The following is a 25,952-nucleotide window of genomic DNA, read 5'->3' as shown; positions in this document are numbered from 1 at the left end:
CTGTAGCAATGGACACCGCCTAAAACTAAGCAAATGTGTCAAATTTAAACCAAACATTAATGAAAGCTGGAAACAGAAGAGGAGCATTTTTAGATTTTGATTAACTTTTCACCCAGTTTGAGCGCAGGTATATTGAACAAAAGAAACTAAAAATGCAAATGTATCAAATTAGCAAGCTTTACTTTTGTGAGAAAATGAAGGACTGTAGGAGTTACTTCAAGTAAGTAGAAGATGTGAGCAATGAGATTGAAATAGCTAATCAAAGATTGCAATCCAGTTCCCTGCCTCCCCATCCTACCATGCTCTCTTGGAATATTACTCTCGTCAAGATGTGGAAGGCGAGCCCTATCCTGGCTAGAGGAAGAGCACAGCCACACAGGCTGAATGTCCCTGTTCAAACTGGGTGAGAGTCTGAATATTAGGCAGTTACACAGAGGAAAAAAGGAACCAAGTTATCTTTGAGCAAACTTGTCATCCCTTCAACTAGTAAATCCTGAACCTTGCTGAGAACTAAACAGCAGAGTCTGCAAAAGGAAGCAGAACGGCGAGTTAATCAGGCATCTCTTTTTAAAGCTACAGCACCTGCCTTTTAAAAACATTCAGCAAAATTAGGTCTGTGTTGGCTTGTTTTAACTTCCACCTAGCAATAGTCGCTAACAACGGCACCTTCCTAGTCAGAGGTTCAGCCTTCTCTCTCAAAACAGTAGGAGATATATGCTCCTATTAGTTTCTTGATTTAGGATGACAGAGGAAGTGAATCTTATGCCATCATGTGCCAGCAAAGCCCTTCTGCCATGTACACTGGCCAAACTGGAAAGTCTCTATGCAATAGAATAAAAGGACACAAGTCAGACATCAAGAACTGTAACATTCAAAAACCAGTAGAACACTTCAATCTCCCTGGACGCTCAATAACAGACTTAAAAGTGGCAATTCTTAAACAAAAAAACCTTCAAAAACAGACTCCAATGAGAAACTGCAGAACTGGAATTAATTTGCAAACTGGACACCAACAAATTAGGCCTGAATAAAGACTGGGAGTGGATGAGTCACTACAAAACTTAATTTCCCTCTGCTGATAATCACACCTTCTTGTTAACTGTCGGAAATGGGCGACATCCACCTTGATTGCATTGGCCTCATTAGCACTATAAAAGTAATTTTCCCTCCCTTGATAGTCACCCCTTCTTGTCAACTGTTGCAAATAGGCCACTTCCACCTTAATTGAATTGGCCTTGTTAGCAATGATCCCCCCACTTGCTAAGGCAACTCCCATCTTTTCATGGGCTGTAATATATATTCTGCTTACTATATATTTCACTCCAAGCATCTGATGAAGGGAGTTTCAGCCCATGAAAGCTTATGCCCAAATAAATCTGTTAGTCTCTAAGGTGCCCCAAGGACTTATTGTTTCCGAATCCTTTAGAACAGGGGTTCTTAACCTTTTTATTTCAGAGCCCCTCTCCCAACATGCTATAAAAACTCCATGGCCCACCTATGCCACAACTGGTTTTTTGCATATAAAAGCCAGGGCCAGCGTTAGGGGGTAGCAAGCAGGGAAATTGCCTGGGCCCCATAACACAGGGCCCCCATGAAGTTAAGTTGCTCAGGCTTTGGCTTCAGCCCCAGGTGGCAGGGCTCAGGGCCCTGGGCTTCAGCCCCATGCAGGGTGGGGCTTCGGCTTTCTGCCATGGGCCCCCGCAAGTCTAATGCTGGCCCCACTTGGAGGAACCACCAAAACCTGCTCACAGCCCATCAGGGGGCCCTGAACCACTGGTTGAGAACCACTGTTTTAGAATACCATGGCAAAGGGGGGAGGGCTAGCTCAGTGGTTTGAGCATTGGCCTGTTAAACCTAGGGTTGTGAGTTCAATCCTTGAGGGGGCCATTTAGGGATTTGGGGATTGGCCCTGCTTTGAGCAGGGAGTTGGACTAGATGATCTCCAGAGGTCCCTTCTAGCCCTAATAATAATCTATGAAAGTACTGAGTGACACACACTGCACCTCCCTCAGATAATACAAAGTCAACAAATCCAGATGTTAAGTCTTATTTCTACCACGACTGTCTCTTCAGGACCTCCGTTTGATTAAATCCCTTCACCCCAATTTCTCAGGTCAGGCTTGACTCTCACTTGGTTCAAGAGTACCACCCCAATACACATGGAACTACTATAAATGAACTTTCCTTGAAATGTATTTCACTGCTATAAATCAGAGACAAATTTTGAAACAGTACTATTAGAACTACGTAGGCCTCTAGATTCAAGAAGTGGATAGAAAATAGACATGCCAGAGAGCTGCTCCTTATAACAGAGTTATGCGGATCTAAACAGGTAGCTGAAATAATAGCTTACAATGTTAACATTAAGGGAAACACACATCTGCCTCAGAGCTTAGAATCTTACTTTCAAAAGAAACTCTTTAGAAGAGGCCATTAGAACCAGACCACTGGGTTATGGCTATGCAGCACAGTGCACCTTGAACCTGTTTAGGATTGGTCTTGAGTCTCACTACCTGAGCTTAGTGAGGTCATGTTACATTGCAGAGATAACATAAGTGATCTCTCTCCTGCCATCCATCTCCACCCTCAGATAAACAGAAGCTATGGACATAATTTCTTAGCCATTCTGGCTAATAGCCATTTCTGGACTTAACCTCCATGAATTTATCCAGTTCTTTTAAACGCTGTTATAGTCCAGGCCTTCATAACCTCCTCAGGCGAGGAGTTCCATAAGTTGACTGTGCGCTGTGTGAAGATGAACTTCCTTTTGTTTGTTTTAAATGTTCTGCCCATTAATTTCATTTAGTGGCCCCTAGTTCTTGTATTATGGGAATAAGTAAGTAACTTTTCCTTATCTACTTTCACCACATCACTCATGATTTTATATAACTCTATCATATCCCTCCTTAGTCTCTTCTTTTCCAAGCTGAAAAGTCCTAGCCTCTTTAACCTCTCCTCATATGGGACCCATTCCAGACCCCTAATCATTTTAGTTGTCCTTATCTGAAACTTTTCTAGTGCCAGTATAACTTTTTTGAGATGAGGAAACCACATATGTATGCAGTATTTGAGATGTGGGCGTACCATCAATTTATATAAGGGCAATAATATATTCTCCTTATTCTCTATCCCTTTTTTAATGATTCCTAACATCCTGTTTGCTTTTTTGACTGCCTCTGCACACTGCGTGGACGTCTTCAGAGAACTATCCACAATGACTCCAAGATCTTTTTCCTGACTTCTTGTAGCTAAATTAGCCCCCATCATATTGTATGTATAGTTGGGGTTATTTTTTCCAACATGCATTACTTTGCATTTATCAGCACTGAATTTCATTTGCCATTTTGTTGCCCAATCACTTAGTTTTGTGAGATCTTTTTGACGTTCTTCAGAGTCTGCTTTGGTCTTAACTATCATGAGCAGTTTAGTATCATCTGCAAACTTTGCCACCTCACTGTTTACCCCTTTCTCCAGATCATTTATGAATAAATTGAATAGGATTGGTCCTGCCCCGCTGCTCTGTACCAATGGGAGCTGCTGGAAGCGGCACGGGCCAAGGGACTTACCGGCTGCTGCTTCCAGCAGCTCCCATTGGCCCGGAGCAGTGATCCATGGCTAGTGGGAGCCACGACTGGCCAGACCTGCGGACGGGACAGGTAAACACACCGGCCTGGCCTGCCAGGGGCTTTCCCTACACAACTGGTGACCTCTGTTTGAGAAACCCTGCTCTAATAGATTAGTAAGACATGATTTCCCTTTACAGAAACCATGTTGACTTTTGCCCAACAATTTATGTTCTTCTATGTGTCTGTCAATTTTATTCTTTACTACTGTTTCAACTAATTTGCCAGGTACTGATGTTAGACTTACTGGTCTGTAATTGCCGGGATCACCTCTAGTGCCCTTTTTAAATATTGGCATTACATTAGCTATCTTCCAGTGATTGGGTACAGAAGTCGATTTAAAGGACAGGTTACAAACCATAGTTAATAGTTCCGCACCTTCACATTTGAGTTCTTTCAGAACTCTTGGGTGAATGCCATCTGGTCCTGGTGCCTTGTTAATGTTAAGTTTATCAATTAATTCCAAAACCTCCTCTAGTAACACTTCAATCTGTGACAGTTCCTCAGATTTGTCACCTACAAAAACCGGCTCAGGTTTCGGAATCTCCCTAACATCCTCAGAAGCAAAGAATCCATTTAGTTTCCACACAATGAACTTTATCATCTTTAAGTGCGCCTTTTGTATCTTGATCATCCAGGGGCCTGACTGGTTGTTTAGCAGGCTTCCTGCTTCTGATGTACTTAAACATTTTGTTATTACCTTTTGAGTTTTTGGCTAGCCATTCTTCAAACTCCTCTTTGGCTTTTCTTATTACATTTTTACACTTCATTTGGCAGTGTTTATGCTCCTTTCTATTTACCTCACTAGGATCTGACTTCCACTTTTTAAAAGATGCCTTTTTATATCTCACTGCTTCTTTTACATGGTTGTTAAGCCACAGTGGCTCCTTTTTAGTTCATTTACTGTTTCTCTTAATTTGGGGTATACATTTAAGTTGGGCCTCTATTATGGTGTCTTTAAAAAGCATCCATGCAGCTTGCAGGAATTTCACTTTAGTTATTGTACCTTTTAATTTCTGTTTAACCAACTCCCTCATTTTTGCATAGTTCCCCTTTTTGAAATTAAATGCCACAGCGTTGGGCTGTTGAGATGTTCTTCCCACCACAGGGATGTTAAATGTTATTATATTATGGTCACTATTTCCAAGCAGTCCTGTCAGTTACCTATTGGACCAGCTTCTGAGCTCCACTTAGGACTAAATCAAGAGTTGCCTCTCCCCTTGTGGGTTCCCGTACCATCTGCTCCAAGAAGCAGTCATTTAAAGTATCGAGAAATTATGTCTCTGTATTTCATCCTGAGGTAATATGTTCCTAGTCAATATGGGGATAATTGAAATCCCCCACTATTATTGAGTTCTTAATTTTGATCTCTCTCTAATTTCCCTTAGCATTTCATCATCACTATTACTGTCCTGGTCAGGTGATCGATAATAGATCCCTAATGTTATATTCTTACTAGAGCATGAAATTATTATCCATAGAGATTCTATGAAACATGTGGATTCACTTAAGATTTTTACTTAATTTGATTCTACATTTTCTTTCACCTATAGTGCCACTTCCACCACCCCCCACCTGTTCTATCTTTCCGATATATTTTGTACCCCGGAATGACTGTGTCCCATTGATCAGCTAAACCCTGAGCATGTGGGCAAGACTCACCAGCCAGACACCCAGGAAAGAATTCTCTATAGTAACTCAGATCCCACCTCATCTAACATCCCATCACAAGCCATTGGGCATATTTACCGCTAGTCGTCAAAGACGAATTAATTGCCAAAATTAGTTATCCCATCATACCATCCCTTCCATAAACTTATCAAGCTTAGTCTTGAAGTCAGATATGTCTTTTGCCCCCACTACTCCCCTTGGAAGGCTGTTCCAGAACTTCACTCCTCTGATGGTTAGAAACCTTTGTCTAATTTCAAGTCTAAACTTCCTGATAGCCAGTTTATAGCCATTTGCTCGTGTCCACATTGGTACCGAGCTTAAATAATTCCTCCCCCTCCCTGGTATTTATTCCTCTGATATATTTATAGAGAGCAATCATATCTCCCCTCAGCCTTCTTTTGGTTAGGCTAAACAAACCAAACTCTGAGTCTCCTTTCACATGACAAGTTAGGCTCCTCTCATCCCAAAAGTTTCCCCAGTTCCTAATGAATCTAAACCCCTCCTCTCTACAGCATTGTCTCATCCACGCATTGAGACTCTGAAGCTCTGCCTGCCTACCTTGCCCTGTGCGCGGAACTGGGAGCATTTCTGAGAATGCCACCATAGAGGTCCTGGATTTCAGTCTCTTCCCTAGCAGCCTAAATTTGGCCTCCAGGTCGTCTCTCCTACCCTTCCCTATGTCACTGGTACCTACCTGTACCATGACCACGGGCTCCTACCCAGCACTATACAAGTCTATCCAGATGCCTTGAGAGATCTGCAACCTTTGCATCAGGCAGGCAAGTCACCATACAGTTCTCCCAGTCACCGCAAACCCAGCTATCTATGTTTCTAATGATCGAATCTCCCATAACTAACACCTGCCTTTTCCTAGTGACTGGAGTTCCTCCCCCGGAGAGGCAACCTCAGTGCAAGAGGTTATCCTAAAACCATCTGGAAGGAGGGTCTCAATTATGGGAAGGTTTCCCTCTGCTCTCATTGACTGTTCTGCTTCCCTGGGCCTTTCATCCTCCTCAACAGCGCAGGGGCTGTCTGACTGGAGGTGGGACAACTCTACAGTGTCCCGGAAAGCCTCATCAACATACCTCTCTGCCTCACTTAGCTCCTCCAGTTCCACCACCCTGGCCTCCAAAGCCCATACGCGGTTTCTGAGGGACAGGAGCTCCCTGCACTGAATGCACACATACACCACCCGCCCACAGGGCAGGTAATTATACATGCTGCACTCAGCGCAATAAACAGGATAGCACCCACTCTGCTGCTGGTCTTCTGCCTGCATAGTCTCCTAGTTAATGAAAGAGTTTTGTTTAAATCAAGAAGTTTTGAATGTAGTTTAGTTTATAGTTTTAAAAAGCAACAAGGGGCCCTTGCCCCCTTCCCACTCCCCTTCCAAACTCCCTTGCGAAACTCCCTGTTAGCAGCCCCTGTTCGCAAAGCTCCCTAGTCGCTTGCTCGCTGATGCACATGAAATTGGAGGAAGAGTTCCTAACAACTCTGACCATCCTCTTGCCACCTACCAATTCGCAGAGCAGCCCAGCTTTGCTGGAAAATAAATACATTGACTGTAGCTGTCTAAATGGAACAATTGCAGAGAGACTAGGACCTACGACACACTGCATGGTTTTCGTGCCAATGATTGGTAAAAGACTCACTCACTTGCATGCAGAGGAGTAAAAATAAAACAATAAGCCTTGGAGTTCAGGAGGGTTCACTCTACCCAAAAGCACATGCCTCAACTCCACTGCCCCTAGAAGTTTCTGTAAGTGACTTTTTGCAAATAAGTGGTTTGATCAGCATTTAAGAGGATCATCTCCTGAAGGAGGAACTGTTATGTTTGTACAAAACGAATTCCAAAGCAAGAAGTTACCGCTTAACTATTTTTCCAGTCAAATATTTGGATGATACCTCAACATCTTGAGAGATGGGCTGTTCATTCTCAGTATTATGCAGGAATTAGGGACACTGCTGTGCCATATACTAGCAGGGTTTATTGGGGGGGTGGGTGGGGGAGAAAAAGAACAAGGAATAAGTCATCTTTGAGTGTCAGTATTAGGACATGAAAAATGTGCTATGGACTAGAAATATGTGCCCTAATATGCCTGAAAGCTAAGCCAGGAATGCCTTCCAGGCAGCAAAAAGTAAACAGGAGATACTTTGTGTGTGCACACAGTGTCAAAGTCTGTTGGCAGGAGCAGGCAGTCAGAAGCTGCCACCCAGATTAACCCAGCATGAAGGGACTACAGGTATTTATTAACACATTTTAAAGCAGGTTACTATGGAACCCGTTACACATCAATTTGCACTAATAATCACGCATAAAAATAAACCTTCACATGCAACTATTTTAAAAATCCAGCTGCCAAAAAGCAACACTTCTCAGTGTTTTATGGTTAGCCAACAGCTTTAGAATTATTTCTGGTCTGAATTTGTTGTTCTTCCACTCAGAGGATAGCTGCATAAACAAGAAAAGCTGAGCCTAGACAGGTTACTGCAATAAGCATTGTTAAATCCACACCACCACCAAAACAGTTAACATGGAATAGCTGAGGACATAGTCTGTGGGGTAGGGACTTTAACAAAGAAGCATGCAGGTGGAGAGGAAGGCCCAGCGAGCCGAGAACCACTCACTGTGGGAGGTATGGAGTACCAACAGCTCTAACAAGGAACTAGTAGTTCCAGCGGTCTGCTGAACTTCTGATATGTTCTGCATGAACATGGAAAATCCAAACTCTCAACAGGAATGAAATATGAAAAAGACATTAAGGAAAAGAATGGAGAACGTCATAGACTGACTTTTTATCTTTAAATTGGGGAATAGAGTCCAGCAACCTTCTAGAGTAAAAAAATAATACATTTTAAATACAAACTAGAAGAAAAATGATTCACTTGAAACTGTAGACCTTTAAATCCATACAGCCAGGTCATGCACCTTCTCAATTCTATTGCAATGAACAGCATGTCAGCAATTTTTCTCACAGAAAATAAAATTCAGTTCAAACTATAATCTTCCTAAATTAAGAGGAAATTTACTTGCTGGAAGTGAGGAAAGCGTCAACATCAATGGTCTCCGGACATCCCATAGGTGGATGGAGGGTGGAATAAAACACTGACCTACTTCTGTTAATGGGAGTGTTTTAAGCCTTCACTTTATGCATATTAATTTTCCTTAAGAAATTAACTTCACCAGAGATTTTTACTCCTCTTTCTCTCCACACAAACGGGCTGGAGGAGGCATTATGGGAATACACTAAAGCAAAGACAGTGGTAAGTAACGCACCGGATTTCGAAGAGCATGTTGCTGTGACGGTCGATCCCTATGTGCGTGGCTGTCTCTTGTTATTGCAGATGCCCCAGAATCTACAGGAATGGACCCCACTGGAGTAGGCTGCAAAATAAAGCACCCATTATACATTGAAACCAATGGCTTGGTTAGGCTCCACTCCCAATCTACATGCATGCATAGGCTCTACTACTAGGCTAGCTCATATTCAGTGTGGAAGAACCAGGATTCTGGTTCTTCTGGTTCTGACAAAGAGAATCACAGCAGATGCTGTAGAATCTCTGTGGGATTCAAAGGCTTGCTGGACATTTACAGCCACTAACATCTCATGGTAAACTGAAACACAATACTGTTATTATACACATTTATAAAGGTACCCAACTTCATGGTATCTGAGCACACTTAGTGTAGGTTAAATTGAGTTAATTACAATTGCAAATAAGGATAGTTTTATGCATATTGTTTTCCTCCTCATCTCATGTCTTCCTACTTTTAGGAACAGGATGTGTTAATTAAGGCTTCATCTGCTCTGTTTCCAACTAAATCATAATCCCATCTTGTAACTTCATGATCTCCATAGCAACCAATGGTGACTTGTGAAAGGAGTGATAGGAAACTTGCCTTAAAATGGGCTTTTTGCCCATTGTCTCTGAAATTAAACATCAGTGAAGAGAAATGAGATTTAAAGGAGAATGACTTCCTTCTAAAAGATAATGTTACTGTTCAAAATAAGCAAACATAGGAAATGTATATAATGACTGAGTATTGATGTAAAAACCACAAAAGCAGAGTGTCCCAAAAGCATAGTAAGTGACTGACTATGCACCTTGGACACAAACTGTCCTTTGCATGAGCAACCAGCAGAATGGATTCTACATAAATATGTTTTATGAGAGTTCTCCAAGAGGCATCAGTGGGCCTCTTAGCAAAGCTTTTCCACATACAGATGGTCCCAAAATTTAAAAGCATGTTCTGTTTGGCGATGACAGACCAGGGCACTAATCTTGTGCTAGAAGCTGATGAACAAGGGAAAAATGACAGCAAACTCAGAAAAGGAGAGTGTGGAAGTTAAGGAGTTAGACTCAAGAATGTGAGCGTTCTGCATTTACCCTTTCCCCTATGGCCCTCATCACGATTAGAAGACCAATCTGAAAACGCACTGGTATTGGGATTTGCCCTTTTTTAGAATCCCCAGATTATTGTAATGGGAGAGGTTATTTCTCATGACAAAACCAAACTTGATGAAAGTGTCCACATGCAGGAGATTCTGCGTCTAAAAGCCATGACTTCTAATCCTTCTGTAACGGGGCAGCAGTCTCCAGCCTGTTAAGTGTTGGAACACTACAGAAAGCCGCAGTTTAATTACTGATGACTTCTTAGGGCAAATGTGGCTCATGATGAGTCCACCCTAAACGTAACAGACTTGGGTCTATGTTCTGAAACAGAAAAATCCTGAGGGATGGAACCTTAGGAGCATCTAAGCCTGACTGAGAAGGGTAATACTTAATGTAAAAACAAATTTGCCAAACAATCCAGTAATGATTTTTGTGATCTTGTGTATGAAGTGTGAAGAAGTGTTGCTGCAGCAAAATACTCTGTAGCTAACGTTAATATGCACATGAATGTGTTTTAAAATTTGCCAGTTGTTCCAGTGGTATGACCTGCAACTGCCATATGGGGCACTCAGGTTGGATTGCCTCATTATAGCATGCTCATTGAGGGAGAGGGAGAACCTTGTGATCTATGCAGCCATTGCACAGCAGTGTGATGGGCTTTGAAGAGAACCGACCTTGTTCTGAATCAGAAAGTGAGAGGGGGAGGAGTAAAACCAGAGGCAAACAGAGAAGAGTGTTTAAGGTTCCAACAGGGATGCAGAAGATCCCCTGTGCGAATTTCCATCAGGAGAAAGAAACACATTCTCCTGATTGACAGGGAGAGTGAACCATTACGATTTCCGAAGGAAAGCCAACCCAGCACTCAGTTTTCCATTCCACAACTGCAGCACATCATCACTTCAATAGAATATTTGTCCTAGCTGCTTGGGGAGTCACTGCCATTTTACAAAGTCACATCAGTGCAAAGCTGGTGACGAGACCATCCTACCTAGAGGCTGCAATTGGTTTTCGGGGCTATTAAAGGAAATTCTTATATGCCCACCCAACTGGAAAAGCAACCACGAGGGACTAGGAGACTTATTTCTGGAAGGAGGGTGTTTGTTTTGCAAACAAAACTTACCAGTGGCCTGCCAACCCAGTCGTAGGCATAATCAAAGGTGTAGCCTTTTTTTTCAAATAGTTCTGTAAAGATAGTTCGTAAGTAATCGTAGTCTGGTCTCTCAAAGAAGTCTAATCGCCTGACATAACGAAGATATGTGGCCATCTCCTCTGTTGGAAAAAGGTAAGGACAAAGGAAAAAAAAGGAGCATCAATATCTTGGTCCAGACTAAAAGCCTAGAGCAGCACACACAGTAAAGTCACCTGCTGCTCATGCCATATCTCTGTGCACATTACAAGTCCCTATAGTATGAGAGGAATACAACTGGTGGGATCTAGTCTTTGTGATAGCCTCCACCTGGCTTCTCAAAGTATTGGGCAAACTTAGCCTTCCAGTCTTTAGCGGTGATGAAAGTGATCTTGTAAGAGAAGGTGCATCTTTAAAAGCAGAGCTGATACTAGGGGGAGTTTGAATAGAAGTGGGTAAAGTACACATATTAAAAAATACGCACAAAAGCATCCCCTGCTGGAACAGGCAGGTGAAGTCTCCTCCACACAATACATAAAGGCAGTGCTAGTTTGACAATATCAAAGGCTATGGAAGCAACAAAACCACATTTTCCTGGAAATCTTCCTCCTTGTGCCCCAATCCTGAAGCTGGGCCTGTGTGTCACTTTCCTCAACTTTAAATGTCACATCACAGTCAGCATGCTTCTGACTTACACGACACCCTAGAGTCACTTGCCCGCATCGTTTCGTTGGTTGGAGACATATGGTAGCTGTTCAGTGACAGATCAGTCTTATCCCCCTTCCTCCGTAGGCCAGGCAAGCAAGAGACTGGGGGGGGGCAGATCTTCAGATGGTGTAAATCAGTGATTCTCAAACTTTTGTACTGGTGACCCCTTTCACATAGTAAGCCTCTGAGTGCGACTCCCCCTTATGAATTAAAAACACTTTGTTATATATTTAACACCGTTATACATGCTGGAGGCAAAGTGGGGTTTGGGGTGGAAGCTGACAGCTCGTGACCCCCCACATAATAACCTTATGACCCCCTGAGAGGTCCCGACGCCAAGTTTGAGAACCTCTGGTGTAAATTAAGGATCTGGCCCTGTGAATCAAACACAGGCCTCTTGCCAGGCAGTACACATTGCCTTCCTGAGCCAGCCCATCTGCTACCATGTTTGACTGCTGTTCATTCCCACACTAGCATCTCCAGGCAAGTCTCTCTCCAAAACCTAGCAATATTTTCCTTTTATTTTGATTCTTTTAATGTTTGAATGAGCTGAGTTTTTTTAATTTTAGAATCATTTGATCCTTTTAACAGCATCATGTGATGAAACAACTGCCTTGACTACCTTGTCCAGTGCTTACCTGCTTTCCTTTAAAAAAAAAATAAAAAATAAAAAAAATCTTTAATAAATAATTGATACTTTACATGCACTACAATTTTAAAACATTATTTAAAGGTGAAGTTTTCTGCCTGCTCCAGACACCTGCTGCCCTCCCCTGGATTGTAGATTTTTAATTCAAGTATGTGAGTTCTATTTTGCATAATTAATGCAACAATTATTAATAAAAATGTGTGTTTTGATGATAAATGTAATTTTAAGTCTCAACAGCATACACGCAGTATTTGTTGTGATGGCATACAGTGACTTCAAGTAGCCAGGTAAGGCATGAGAGCATCCCAGGACAGTCACCATATTGCTCTTGTAGAAATGTTTGCACTGTAAGGCTATGTACAGTATGCATAGGGATGGGGATTTATTCCCTATTTATATTAGCTGCATTGCAGTAGCACATTGGGGTCCGGTCTGTGACTGGGGCTCCTTTGTGTTAGGTGTTGTACAAATACATAACAAAAAGACTGTCCCTGCCCAGAACTACACAGCTATGTTTAATGCACCATGAATGATATGATGAAGGAAGAGTTGGGAAGCACTAAAGCAAATCCATCCAACGTATATTGTATGCAGAAAATTCAATTGTTATATTATGGACAAGTTGTTCATACAACAGTCATAATGAGTAACATTAACTTGCTCACCTTACAAATACAATATTTTGATTACTAGTCCAGTTAATTGTTGATGAAAGCTTTTTAGCACTTTATATGTGCTGAGGAGTTAGTTACTGTGGGATCCGTAACTTTTGAATTTACCACCCGGTTCAAATTCACACGGTTAGTTCCTGCCCTAGAAGTGCACAGTTTGTCTGTTGTCTGCACAGTGCAGAGCTCAATGAGGCTTGGTCCTCTGGGCGCCACTATAATACTACTGTTAATGTTGCATCAACATGGTTTTTGCATTTAGTCACTTTACAGACAGAAAAACTGAACTACCCTTGCTTAGCAATATTAACTCTGAAATGGTGCAGACTGGCTTTGTAGTTCCCACTCACTGAGGTGAAAGGACAGGGGTGGGGTGGGAGAGGGAATTCCCTCTCTTGTTGCTGCTATCAGGCCATACATGCTATGTGCTTATCTGAAGCCTGGAGGACAGCAAAGATTCCAAACCAGCAACCAGAAGCAGCAGCTCCACTTTGTGGAAGATGGAAGAGGGCAGAACAAGGGAGCAGCCACTCGCAAAGGCATATCTCACCTTGGGACCCAGTGGATTTCTGACCAAAATCCTGCTGGGAAGTTAGTGCTACTTAAAACAAGGGATGGAGTGGGGGAAGAAAGAGCCAGGACAGTGGGGGAGGCTTGGGGAAGGAGTGGGGTAGGGCCTGGGGTGGAGCAGGGGTGGGAAGAGGCAGGGAGGGAAGAGGGTTGGTGGGTGGTGGTGGTGGGGAGTTGAGTACTCCCAGGGCCCGGAGGAAGCCAGTGCCAGTGGCCTGATGAGTATCCAGCTGAGGGAACTTGCTCAAGGTTGACACCCAGGGTCTGCTAAGTTGACCACCCAGTTCTTTCACTGCTTCAAAAATATCAGAGCTCTGCAGAGAATAAACTCCATATACCTGAGGCAGTCACTTGAGAGAGGCAATTAACAAATATGACACTTTTTTGGAAGATGGCCAAGTGGGGGCTGCTGTCTGTATTCCTCTTCACAGAAGAAAAAGTAACAGCAGGCACTTGCGGCATTCTCCAACCACCTCAATACAAAGGACTGTGTTGGCAATTAATTGCAAGTAAGGACTGAAGGATTGTAGAAGAGTGAGGGAACAGAGAATACTACTGATTGACAGTGGCAGCTCCAGGTGTTTGCCATAGACAGTAGCAATGTAACAAACAGCATTCAAATATGTTCTGACAGAACAAATATGTTGGTCCTGCTTTGAGCAGGGGTGGAGTAGATTACCTCCTGAGGTCTCTTCCAACCCTAATCTTCTATGATACAATAGGATGGGTTATGTCCAGTTCCTAATCGACACCTTACACAGACAGTACAACTGGTATAACAATTCCAACTGGTCCTTACCTGGAAAGTTCTCACAGAGAACTTCAACTGGAGTGTTTCTCTTCGTGTCCCCAATCTTCTGATATCTCTCTTTTAAGGTGTCAGCCTGTAGGGTACAAAGAGGAAGCATAAGTATAGAGACAGAATCCAACAGCAGGGTAACTGACCTCGCTATGAGGGTGAAGACAAATGGTATTTTATACAGAATCTTGCACATATCAGGATAGAAGAACTGTTTGTCCAAACTGCACGTGATGAGACACAAATATGAAACAGCTACTGTACAATTCACTTGCTATGAGCAAAGACTACTTAGAGAGTTTCTGAATGTATCGCTAAGATGTGAAAGGGAGAACATATTTAAGCTTACAGATACTAGCTGAACATCACGCCTTCATGAGAATGATTTTTTAATATATTAAAAATCAACTATTAGACAAGGCATTTTCGGTTCTCACCTTAGTGTGTGTAACAGAATGTCTAGCTGCTCAGTAAGTAACAACTACTCAGTTAACCTGGTGCGGCAAGGCACCTCCTCTGTCTTGACGGACTTAGCACTTTCCCCTCTGGCGCTAGCGGGGTATGGGGTAAATCAGCCCCACTCTGGACAGTGTTTGCCTTCCCTCTCCGTATTTTCTTATCAGTATGTTCAAGGTAGGCCTCAGGGCAGGCCCAAGGAATGCTCCTCCATCAAACAAAAGAAATCAATTTATAAACACAAAAAGGGGGAATCCCTTTCCCCACCCCCTCACTGGGGAGGTGTTTTCTTCTTGTTGGCCCCAGGGTACAAATCCTTCCCCTAAACAGACATTCAGCTTTGGTCACTCAGGTGTCCCTATTTGACCTGAGCTAACCCCTTATCAGCTTATAGGAAAAAGGGCAGGGGCAACATTTCAGATTTTGGTGGGGGGAGGGGCAACTTTAACTGTGATTCCAGGGGCTACTTAGAGACCTGAAAACACTATTTATTTGGCAAATAACCTGGCAATTAGCGGACAGGAACATTGTATCTAATTCTTATATAAAAGAAAAAATTAAATAAATATTAGACCCACTCAGCTCTAATACTAACGTGTTCTGACATCTTGTGGCAAATCATTTGAGAGACACTGGTTAGATTTAAAATTGTAATGTATATTCTTACTTTGTTATTAACTCTGCAGAGAGAGATACCCCGTCAGAACTCCTGGGTTCTGTCTCAGCTCTGGGAGAGGAGTGGGTCTAGTGGGTTACAGCAGGGGGCAGATACATCCATCTAGCCCAGCATTCTGTCTTCCAACAATGGCCAATGCCAGGTGCTTCAGAGGGAATGAACAGAACAGGTAATCATCAAGTGATTCATCCCGTTGCACACTCCCAGCTTCTGGCAAACAGAGGGTAGGGACATGAAGAACATGGTGTTGCATCCCTGCCCGTCCTGGCTAATAGCCACTGGTGGACCTATCCTCCATGAACCTATCTAGTTCTTATTGGAACCCTGTTATAATTTTGGCCTTCACAATATCCTCTGGTGAAAAGTTCCACAGAAATGCTGTGAAGAAGTACTTTCTTTTGTTTTAAATCTGCTCCCTATTAATTTCAGTGTGTGACCCTTAGTTCTTGGGTTATGCGAAGTAGTAAATAATATTTCCTTATTCAGTTTTTCCACACCATGATTTTCTAGACCTCTATCATATCCCCCACTTAGTCATCTCTTTTCCAAGCTGAAAAGTTCTAGTCTCTTTAATCTCTCCTCAGACAGAAGCTGTTCCATACCTCTAACAATTCTTGTTGACCTTCTCTGTATCTTTTCCAATTCCAATATGTATTTTTTGAGATGGGTGTCCAAATCTGCATGCAGTATTCAAGATGTGGGCATACCATGGATTTATATAGAGGCAATATGATTTTTCTATCTTATTATCTCTCTCTTTCTTAATGATTCCCAATACTGTCCACTTTTTTTGTTTGACACTGCACACTGAGCAGATGTTTTCAGAGAACTATCCACAATGACTTCAAGATCTCTTTCTTCACAGGTAACAGCTAATTTAGAGGTTTCAGAGTGGTAGCCGTGTTAGTCTGTTTCAGCAAAAACAACAAGAGTCCTTGTGGCACCTTAGAGACTAACAAATTTGCTAGTCTCTAAAGTGCCCCAAGGACTCCTCATTGTTTTAGCTAATTTAGACACCATCATTTTGATTGTATAGTTGGGATTATATTTTGCCATGTACATTACTTTGCATTTATCAACAATGAATTTCATCTGCCATTTTATTGCTCAGTCACCCAGCTTTGTGCGATCCCTTTTTAACTCTCTGCAGTCAGCTGTGGACTCAACTATCTTGAGTAATTTTATATAATCTGCAAATTTTGCCACCTCAATATTTATCCCCATTGCCCTCTCTCTAGTCTCAAAACTAACCATTTATTCCTACTCTTTGTTTCCTATCTTTTAACTGGAATGCCTGGCAATGCTTTTGGGATCATCTAACAATCCTTAATTAAATTAAATTAAATTAAATTTAATGACAAGCCTTTTGTTATCTTAATCACCCTGACTCTGGTTATAAACAAACTCCCTACCCCAAGAGCAGAAGCTGTGCTGCAATTAAGAGAGACTGCTGGGGGGAGGAAAGTGGACGGTGGAAGCATGTGACTAAGAGAACCAGGCAGAGGAAAAGACGGGCCAGTGAAGAAGAAATAGAAGTCAGGAACAGGTTTGCAGAGTTGGAAAAAGAAGAAGGGGCACAGCAGGTGGTCACTGACGGAGAGAGGGCAAGGAAAAAGAGAAGAGCTGATAGTCCTACAAGAGGAGGGGAGGAGTCAATGGAGGCAACACCAAATATAAGCCCCAGGAGGATTGCAAGGGGATATAGGAATCAAGAGGACTTGCAGCCAGTGGGTGCAGGGGATAGACCGGAGAATCACACTGTCACCAGGAAAAGGCAGGTCTACGTGATTGGAGACTCCTTACTGAGAAGGATAGACAGGCCTGTAACTAAAGCTGACTGGGAGAACAGAAGGGTGTGCTGTCTGCTGGATGCTAAGATACAGGATGTGGGCCTGAGGCTGAAAAGGATCCTAGCGGGAGCGGGAAAGAATCCGTTGATTGTCCTTCATGTGGGAACGAATGATACAGCTAGATACTCTCTGGAATGTATCAAGGGAAACTATGCCAGACTGGGGAAGATGCTTAAGGAAATCGAGGCTCAGGTGATCTTCAGTGGGATTCTGCCAGTTCCTAGAGAAGGGCAACAAAGGTGTAACAAGATTATGGCGATCAACAGATGGCTCAGGCAGTGGTGCTATAAGGAGGGCTTTGGGATGTACGGCCATTGGGAAGCATTTACGGACAGAAGACTGTTCTCTCGGGATGGACTTCACCTGAGTAAGGAGGGAAAGAGACTTCTAGGATGGAGGCTCGCCGAACTGATTAAGAGAGCTTTAAACTAGGAATTTGGGGGAGATGGTTGGGAGATGTCCAGGAGATCTCCACGCCGGAATTTAACCTTGAGAGGGAAGTAAACAAAGTAAGAGGGGATACAGCCGTGGACAGAAGAATTGGCATAAGGAGGAAGGGTAGTGTAGATAGCAGACTAACAGGTGATGCTGGTGGTAGAATGTCTGTGCCTAACAGGGTAAAGAATGTCAGTGAAGCCAAACCGCAAAAATTAAGATGTCTGTACACTAATGCGAGGAGCCTAAGGAACAAAATGGAGGAACTAGAGCTACTGGTGCAGGAAGTGAAACTGGATATTATAGGGATAACAGAAACATGGTGAAATAGTAGTCATGACTGGAGTACAGGTATTGAAGGCTATGTGCTGTGTAGGAAAGACAGAAATAAAGGCAAAGGTGGTGGAGCAGCATTATACATCAATGATGAGGTTAACTGTAAAGAAATAAGAAGTGATGGAATGGACAAGACAGAGTCTGTCTGGGCAAAAATCACACTGGGAAAGAAAGCTACTTGAGATAGTGCTTGGGGTGTGCTACACCCCTGAGATAGTGCTTGGGGTGTGCTACAGACCGCTGGGATCCGATTTGGACATGGATAGAGATCTAACACTTTTAATGAAGTAAACCCTAATGGGAAATGTGTGATCATGGGAGACTAACTTCCCAGATATAGACTGGAGGACAAGTGCTAGCAAGAATAATAGGGCTCAGATTTTTCTGGATGTGATAGTGGATGGATTTCTTCACCAAGTAGTTGAAGAACCGACAAGAGGGGATGCCATTTTAGATTTGGTTTTGGTGAGTAGTGAGGACCTCATAGAAGAAATGGTTGTAGGGGACTACCTTGGTTCGAGTGATCGTGAGCTAATTCAGTTCAAACTAGATGGAAGGATAAACAAAAATAGATCTGGGACTAGGGTTTTTGACTTCAAAAGGGCTAACTTTAAAGAATTAAGGAAATTAGTTAGGGAAGTGGATTGGACTGAAGAACTTGTGGAACTAAATGCGGAGGAGGCCTGGAATTACTTTAAGTCGCAGCTGCAGAAACTATCAGAAGCCTGCATCCCAAGAAAGGGGAAAAAAACCATAGGCAGGAGTTGTAGACCAAGCTGGATGAGCAAGCATCTCAGAGAGGTGATTAAGAAAAAGGAGAAAGCCTACAAGGAGTGGAAGAAGGGTGGGATTAGCAAGGAAAGCTACCTTAGTGAGGTCAGAACATGTAGGAATAAAGTGAGAAAGGCTAAAAGCCAAGTAGAGTTGGACCTTGCAAAGGAAATTAAAACCAATAGTAAAAGGTTCTATAGCCATATAAATAAGAAGAAAACAAAGAAAGAAGTGGGACCGCTAAACACTGAGGATGGAATGGAGGTTAAGGATAACCTAGGCATGGCCCAATATCTAAATAAGTACTTTGCCTCAGTCTTTAATAAGGCTAATGAGGAGCTTAGGGATAATGGAAGGATGACAAACGGGAATGAGGATATGGAGGTGGATATTACCACATCTGAGGTAGAAGCCAAATTTGAACACCTTAATGGGACAAAATCAGAGGGCCCAGACAATCTTCATCCAAGAATATTAAAGGAACTGGCGCATGAAATTGCAAGCCCATTAGCAAGAATTTTTAATGAATCGGTAAACTCGGGTTGTACCGTACGACTGGAGAATTGCTAACATAGTTCCTATCTTTAAGAAAGGGAAAAAAAGTGATCCGAGTAACTATAGGCCTGTTAGTTTGACATCTGTAGTATGTAAGGTCTTGGAAAAAATTTTGAAGGAGAAAGTAGTTAAGGACATTGAGGTGAATGGTAATTGGGACAAGTTACAACATGGTTTTACTAAAGGTAGATTGTGCCAAACCAACCCGATCTCCTTCTTTGAGAAGATGACGGATTATTTAGACAAAGGAAATGTGGTAGACCTAATTTACCTTGATTTCAGTAAGGCATTTGACACGGTTCCACATGGGGAATTATTAGTCAAATTGGAAACGATGGGGATCAATATGAAAATTGAAAGGTGGATAAGGAATTGGTTAAAGGGGAGACTCCAACGGGTCATACTGAAGGGTGAACTGTCAGGCTGGAAGGAGGTTACTAGAGGAGTTCCTCAAGGATCAGTTTTGGGGCCAAACTTATTTAACCTTTTTATTACTGACCTTGGCACAAAAAGCGGGAATGTGCTAATAAAGTTTGCGGATGACACAAAGCTGGGGGGTATTGCTAACACAGAGAAGGACCGGGATATCCTACAGGAAGATCTGGATGACCTTGTAAACTGGAGTAATAGTAATAGGATGAAATTTAATAGTGAAAAGTGCAAGGTCATGCACTTAGGGATTAATAATAAGAATTTTAGATATACACTGGGGACATATCAGTTGGAAGCAACAGAGGAGGAGAAGGACCTTGGAGTATTGGTTGATCACAGGATGACTATGAGCCGCCAATGTGATATGGCCGTTAAAAAAGCTAATGCGGTTTTAGGATGCATCAGGCAAGGTATTTCCAGCAAAGATAAGGAGGTGTTAGTACCATTATATAAGGCACTGGTGAGACCTCACCTAGAATACTGTGTGCAGTTCTGGTCTCCCAGGTTTAAGAAGGATGAATTCAAACTGGAACAGGTTCAGAGACGGGCTACTAGGATGATCCGAGGAATGGAAAACCTGTCATATGAAAGGAGACTCAAAGAGCTTGGCTTGTTTAGTCTAGCCAAAAGAAGGCTGAGGGGGGATATGCTTTTCTTTATAAATATATCAGATGGATTAATATTAGGGAGGGAGAGGATTTATTTAAGCTTAGTACCAATGTAGACACAAGAACAAATGGGTATAAACTGGACACTAGGAAGTTTAGACTTGAAATTAGACGAAGGTTTCTAACCATTAGAGGAGTGAAGTTCTGGAACAGCCTTCCAGTGGGGGCAAAAGACATATCTGGCTTTAAGACTAAGCTTGATAAGTTTATGGAAGGGATGGTATGATGGGAGAGCTTAATTTTGGCAGTTGATCTTTGATTATCAGCAAATAAGTATGCCCAGTGGTCGGTGATGGGATGTTAGATGGGATGGGATCTGAGTTACTGCAGAGAATTCGAGTTACTGCAGAGAATTCTTTCCTGAGTGCCGGCTGGTGAGTCTTGCCCACATGCTCAGGGTTTAGCTGATTGCCATATTTGGGGTCGGGAAGGAATTTTCCTCCAGGGCAGATTGGCAGAGGCCCTGGAGGTTTTTCGCCTTCCTCTGCAGTGTGGGGCATGGGTCACTTGCTGGTGGATTCTCTGCAGCTTGAGGTCTTCAAACCACAATTTGAAGACTTCAATAACTCTGACATAGGTTAGGGTTTTGTTATAGAAGTGGATGGGTAGGGTTCTGTGGCCTGCTTTGTGCAGGAGGTCAGACTAGATGATCATATTGGTCCCTTCTGACCCTAAAGTCCATGAGCTTCCTCTGGGGATAGGACATGCACTGTGAGCAGACCTCTGGTATGAACCTGAGGGGGGGGGGAGAAGGAGGGAAAAGGGAGCCTGCCCGTCCCCCCCAAAAATGGTACCCCTGAAAAAGGGCCTTTATCATTCTAGGACTAATGTATCTGGCTTTCACCGCTCTCTTGCAGCTCCCCAGCCTGACTCTGGGACATTGGTTAGCATCAGATTTTCACTTCTGCCAAAACCTGTCTATATTTGATTTACTATGTGATTAACTGTCCCTTACTACACACTTGTCTATTGTCTAGACTACATTAACTATATAGCTGGTTACCATGAAAGAATATGAAGTAACACACTCAGTTATGATTTTCTGAGCGTGTCCATCCTGAAGCAGTGAACTCCACTTCAATCACTACCCCAAGAACAAAGCTGCTCAGTCTGCATTTCAGTACCTCGTTCCAGAGTCCAGTTTCTCAAGAGTTATTTAAAATAGTCCTTTTATGAATGAAACATGTTAGACGTATCAGTGTAAGCATTAGAAAGGTTTCTCCTCAAGATTTTAGTTTGGAAGGGGGAAAACAAAGCTCTATGGTGGAAGAAATCTGGAAGTGTGAAAATACAATAATCTGTCCGGCATTATTTTAGACCAAGTCAAAGAATGTGTGTGTGCAGGTAAGGGAATATATGAGGCAGACCACACCAAGTAGAGACACACTCCTCCCCACTTCCTTGGAGAGATCAACTCTTTAATTTGAGGAAGTCTTTTACATTCTCTCAGAGCCTGTCTACAAACTTTGGTAGTGCATTAAGCTAAATCAGGAAAAAGGCATTCATTTAGAAATAAGAGCATCCACACACAGGTTTTCTAGAATAGCTCTTCCGCTTTAAAACCATACCCTATGTTATTTGGAAATAACTCATGTGTACACAAGGCCATAGTATGTTATAGCAAGTCTCCTCCCAGAGAAGTGATTGGTGTATGTAACAGGGTGGTTTGCCTGTGGGCTGGAGACCCTGGGGCTAAGCCAGTCCTGATTACAAGATGAACCCCATCTGAGAGAAATCAGGTGATTCCAATATAAAAGGCAGCAGAAAGCTCCAGGGAGGATGTGGCTGAGAGAGTAGCTTAGACTACCAGAGACAGGAAAGCCTGACAGAAAGCTGGGGAAGCTAAGGAAACAGAAGACTGTGTGAAACTGGGACTGGTGGAAGAAGTAGCTAAAAGGAGCAAGTGTGGCTCCTGCAGAGCCCTGGCCAGATAAAAACTGAGTGAGAGTTAAAGAAGGGAAGATGAGCTGAAAAACTGTTTTCTGGACTTCTGAGATCTGCTTTTGACAGACTCTGTTCCTAACCTGAGGAGAACTGGTGATGAGTGAATTAAAGGCTTGAGCTTAAAAGGTCACTGGAGACAGTGAGTTCATGTGGGGAGCGGTGCAAATGAAGGGAAGACAGAGGTAGGATGGCTACAGAGGCAACTCTGGCCATGATGTAGTGCTTGGAAGGCAGTAAGTGGCCACAGTGTAATAGCCTGTAATTGATTAGGCTGGGGTGAAGCTATGTGATGTTTTAAGAACTTGTAACCCAAAACAAAGTGCTTCAAGGAGGATACAACATCTGGAGGCAGATGTCAATGTGGTGACTCTGGAAATAATTGCTTCTTCAGCCTAATAAGTCCATCCACTCATCATTAATCTTAAACCACTGAAATGTTCAAATAATGGATCAGATCATAGATCTTTCAAAAAGTGCCATTCTTCAACCATACAGATATCGACTTGTGGCACTGCAGAGTGATCAACTTTTTCCAAAACACCCAAAGCAGCAGTGTCTATGATCATATATAAAATTAAAATTGGCATGTAACTGCCAATTCCTTTCAGTTCAACTGTGACAGCCCAACATGCATTCCCACTGTAAGGGAAGGGCATCTGCAGGGTTGGAAGGTACCTGAGTAATTTACCCTGTGTTTAAATGATTTTTCCCACATCAATCTGCACTTGGAGACTCAAATACTAAGTGTGTCTGTTAAAACATTTGCATTTCGTAAGTAAGCTGAACATACAACAAACCATGTAATTGAGAGCCTAAGCAAACTAACCTACTTTAAAGTCTGTCTGGTTTTAAACATTTTGTGTGAGGGGGAAAAAAAAAGTATCATTATACATAGTGATTTAATGAACACAGAGTCCAATGACAAAAGTTAGATACATCATAAAAGGGAAGGAGGAAGAGAGACTAATATGTGGAAACAAATATACCTATCAGAATTCATGAACAAAACATTGTGAAAGTAATTGCCACAAAGTCGAGGGGCAAGGAACCAAAGGCCAAAGAAACACTTTAAACGACAAGTATAGGAGAAGTGCAAAGAAAAACATTCTTGATATTTTTATTCCTTCTTTATGATTTATAGAGTATCTAAAAGTTGTGTGTGTGTGTGTGTGTGTGTGTGTGTGTTTTAAAAACACATTCACGAATAGGGCTTTACTTCTCTTCATGGAGATCCCACTGGAAAACCAGAGTGGGAAAGTGAGATCACAACAGACTGAAACTTGAGCTACAGACTTTCCAACCCTCCATTAGAAGAGAGAGAAAGTTTAATCAGAAATATATAATATTTTTATCAAATGTAATCAGGGTTTCTATTTTATCCTAATCAGGTTCTCATACTGATCCTATCAATTAAAAAACACTATATATAACAAATACAAGAAAGTGGAAGGTGATAGTCACAAATATAAATCAGAAGGTAGGAATGATAGAAAATTGATAAGGGAAGCAAAGGGACCATAGAAGAAATGTATAGCCAGCAGATTTAAGGGCAATGAGAGTTTTAAAAGTATATTAGGAACAAAAAGAATCCTAACAATGGTATTTGTCCATTACTATATAGAAATGGTAGAATTATCAAAAATGCAGACAAGGCAGAAGTGTTCAATAAATAGTTCTGTATTTGAAAAAAAGGATAATGTAGTCATAGCAAATAACTTTTTCCATTATACTAGTCTCTCAGGAAGATGTTAAATAGCAACTACTAAAATTAGACATTTTTAGATCAGCAGGGCCAGATAAGTTGCATCCAAGAGTTTTAAAGGACCTGCTGAAATACTGTGTCCATTTCTGTTGTCTACAGTTCAAGAAGGATATTGATATATGGGAGAGGATGCAGAGGAGAGGATTACAGGATTACAAAACATGCCTTAGAATGATAGACTCATGGAGCTCAATCTATTTATCTTAACTAAGAGAAGGTTATGGGGTGATTTAATTACACTCTGTAAGTACCTCTATGGGGAACAGATATTTAATAATAGGCTATTCAGTCTAGAAGAGATGGGTATATCTATGAGCCAATAGCTGGAAGCTGAGGCTAGACAAATTCAGAATGAAATAAGGCATATAATCTTTTTTAACAGTGAAAGTAAAAAGCCATTGGAACAACTTATCAAGGGGTCATTGTGGATTTTCCATCACTAACAATGTTTAAATCAAGACTAGTAGTTTTTTGAAAAGATCTGCTCCAGGAATTATTTTGGGGAGTTATGGCCTGTTATACAGGAAGTCACACTAGATGATTACAGTGGACCCTCTTCTAGTCTTAGAATCTATGACTATGAAAAATACCTTAGCTGAGTACCTGAGTTTGTGTTATAGGTTTTAACAAATTTTAACCCAAAGAGTTTAACTAAGTATCCTTTCAGCTAGTCCTGTTACCCAAGGAGCTCTGTTTCTGTTCCCTCTCAGGGCCATGCTCATGGTTTCTCCTGGTGTTTACAAGCTTTCTGTGTCCGACACACACTGTTGCAACAAATCAATCCCAAAGCCCCTGCATTTGCAAACAGTCCCCAGGGACACCCTATAGGCAACATGGCTTAGCTTCTGCTCTTGTCCTGACATGCTGGCCAGTGCCTTGGGTGGTAGCTTCATTTGTTTCAGCTATCACTACACAAAGAGGCATTTAGTTGCTTCTTCTTTTAGACTGATTGAAGGGTTCTTATTATACCCATTGACTTTAGTCAGGTCCATGATTGATGGCAGCCATTAACCCCTTCCAATATAACACTATTACTTTTTATTACATATTTAAGGAAAAGAAGAACACAGAATAGTATACAACAGGGGTCGGCAACCTTTCAGAAGTGGTGTGCCGAGTCTTCATTTATTCACTCTAATTTAAGGTTTCACATGCCAGTAATACATTTTAAAGTTTTTAGAAGGTCTTTCTATAACTCTATAATATATAACTAAACTATTGTTGTATGTAAAGTAAATAAGGTTTTTAAAATGTTTAAGAAGCTTCATTTAAAATTATATTAAAATGCAGAGCCTTTGGACCGGTGGCCAGGATCAGGGCAGTGTGAGTGCCACTGAAAATCAGTTCGCATGCCGCCTTCGGCATGGGTGCCATAGGTTGCCTACCCGGTATACAAGTATGATGCAGCTGAGTTAACTTTGCTATTGTAGCAGTTCTCAACCTGAGTCCTGCCATCCCATGAGGGCTGAAGTCTCAGCTGCCCTGGAACTACATGGCCCCACAGGGGCTGAAGCCCTAGCTGCCCCAGAACCCTGCCACCCCACAGACGCTGAAGTCAAAGCCTGAGCAACTTAGTTTTGCAGGGCCCCCTGGGGCACGAAGCCTCAGGCAACTGCCCTGCTTGCTACCCCTTAATGTTGGCCCTGTCTTTTATATGCAGAAAAACAGTTGTTGTGGCACAGGTGAGCTGAGAAGTTTAACATGTGAGGGGTTCAGAAAGAAAAAGATGGAGAAAACCTGTGCTACTAGACATGTGCTGTAGAAATTCCATTGTGTGTTCCATTTTTGTGTTTCAGTGGATTTGCTACACAGTCATCAAAATCTCAGTTAACAAGAGAATTTCCTAACTGCTAGTACT

The 25,952-nt window shown here is 42.2% G+C and overlaps 1 protein-coding gene across 14 annotated transcripts in view; it reads right to left on the bottom strand.

Annotated features, from left to right (window-relative positions):
- Positions 1–25,952, bottom strand: part of CSNK1G1 (casein kinase 1 gamma 1) — a 320,905-nt gene that overhangs the window by 37,303 nt on the left and 257,650 nt on the right. For 10 of the 14 annotated variants that reach the window (XM_030578653.1, XM_030578658.1, XM_030578655.1 and 7 more), the window contains 3 exons: positions 14,210–14,294; positions 10,810–10,958; positions 8,572–8,679 (listed from right to left, as the gene is read on the bottom strand). In XM_030578653.1, the coding sequence (XP_030434513.1) occupies positions 8,572–8,679; positions 10,810–10,958; positions 14,210–14,294 (342 nt within the window). Of the gene's footprint in view, positions 1–7,922; positions 8,025–8,571; positions 8,680–10,809; positions 10,959–14,209; positions 14,295–25,952 lie in introns of all 14 variants that reach the window. The other 4 variants (XM_030578656.1, XM_030578661.1, XM_030578665.1 and 1 more) reach the window with 2 other exon arrangements.

The sequence above is a fragment of the Gopherus evgoodei genome, chromosome 10, assembly GCF_007399415.2.
Source record: "Gopherus evgoodei ecotype Sinaloan lineage chromosome 10, rGopEvg1_v1.p, whole genome shotgun sequence".
NCBI classification, from domain to species: Eukaryota; Metazoa; Chordata; order Testudines; family Testudinidae; genus Gopherus; species Gopherus evgoodei.
Note: the sequence above shows the minus strand (reverse complement) of the source record. Positions and strands in the feature narration are given on the sequence as shown.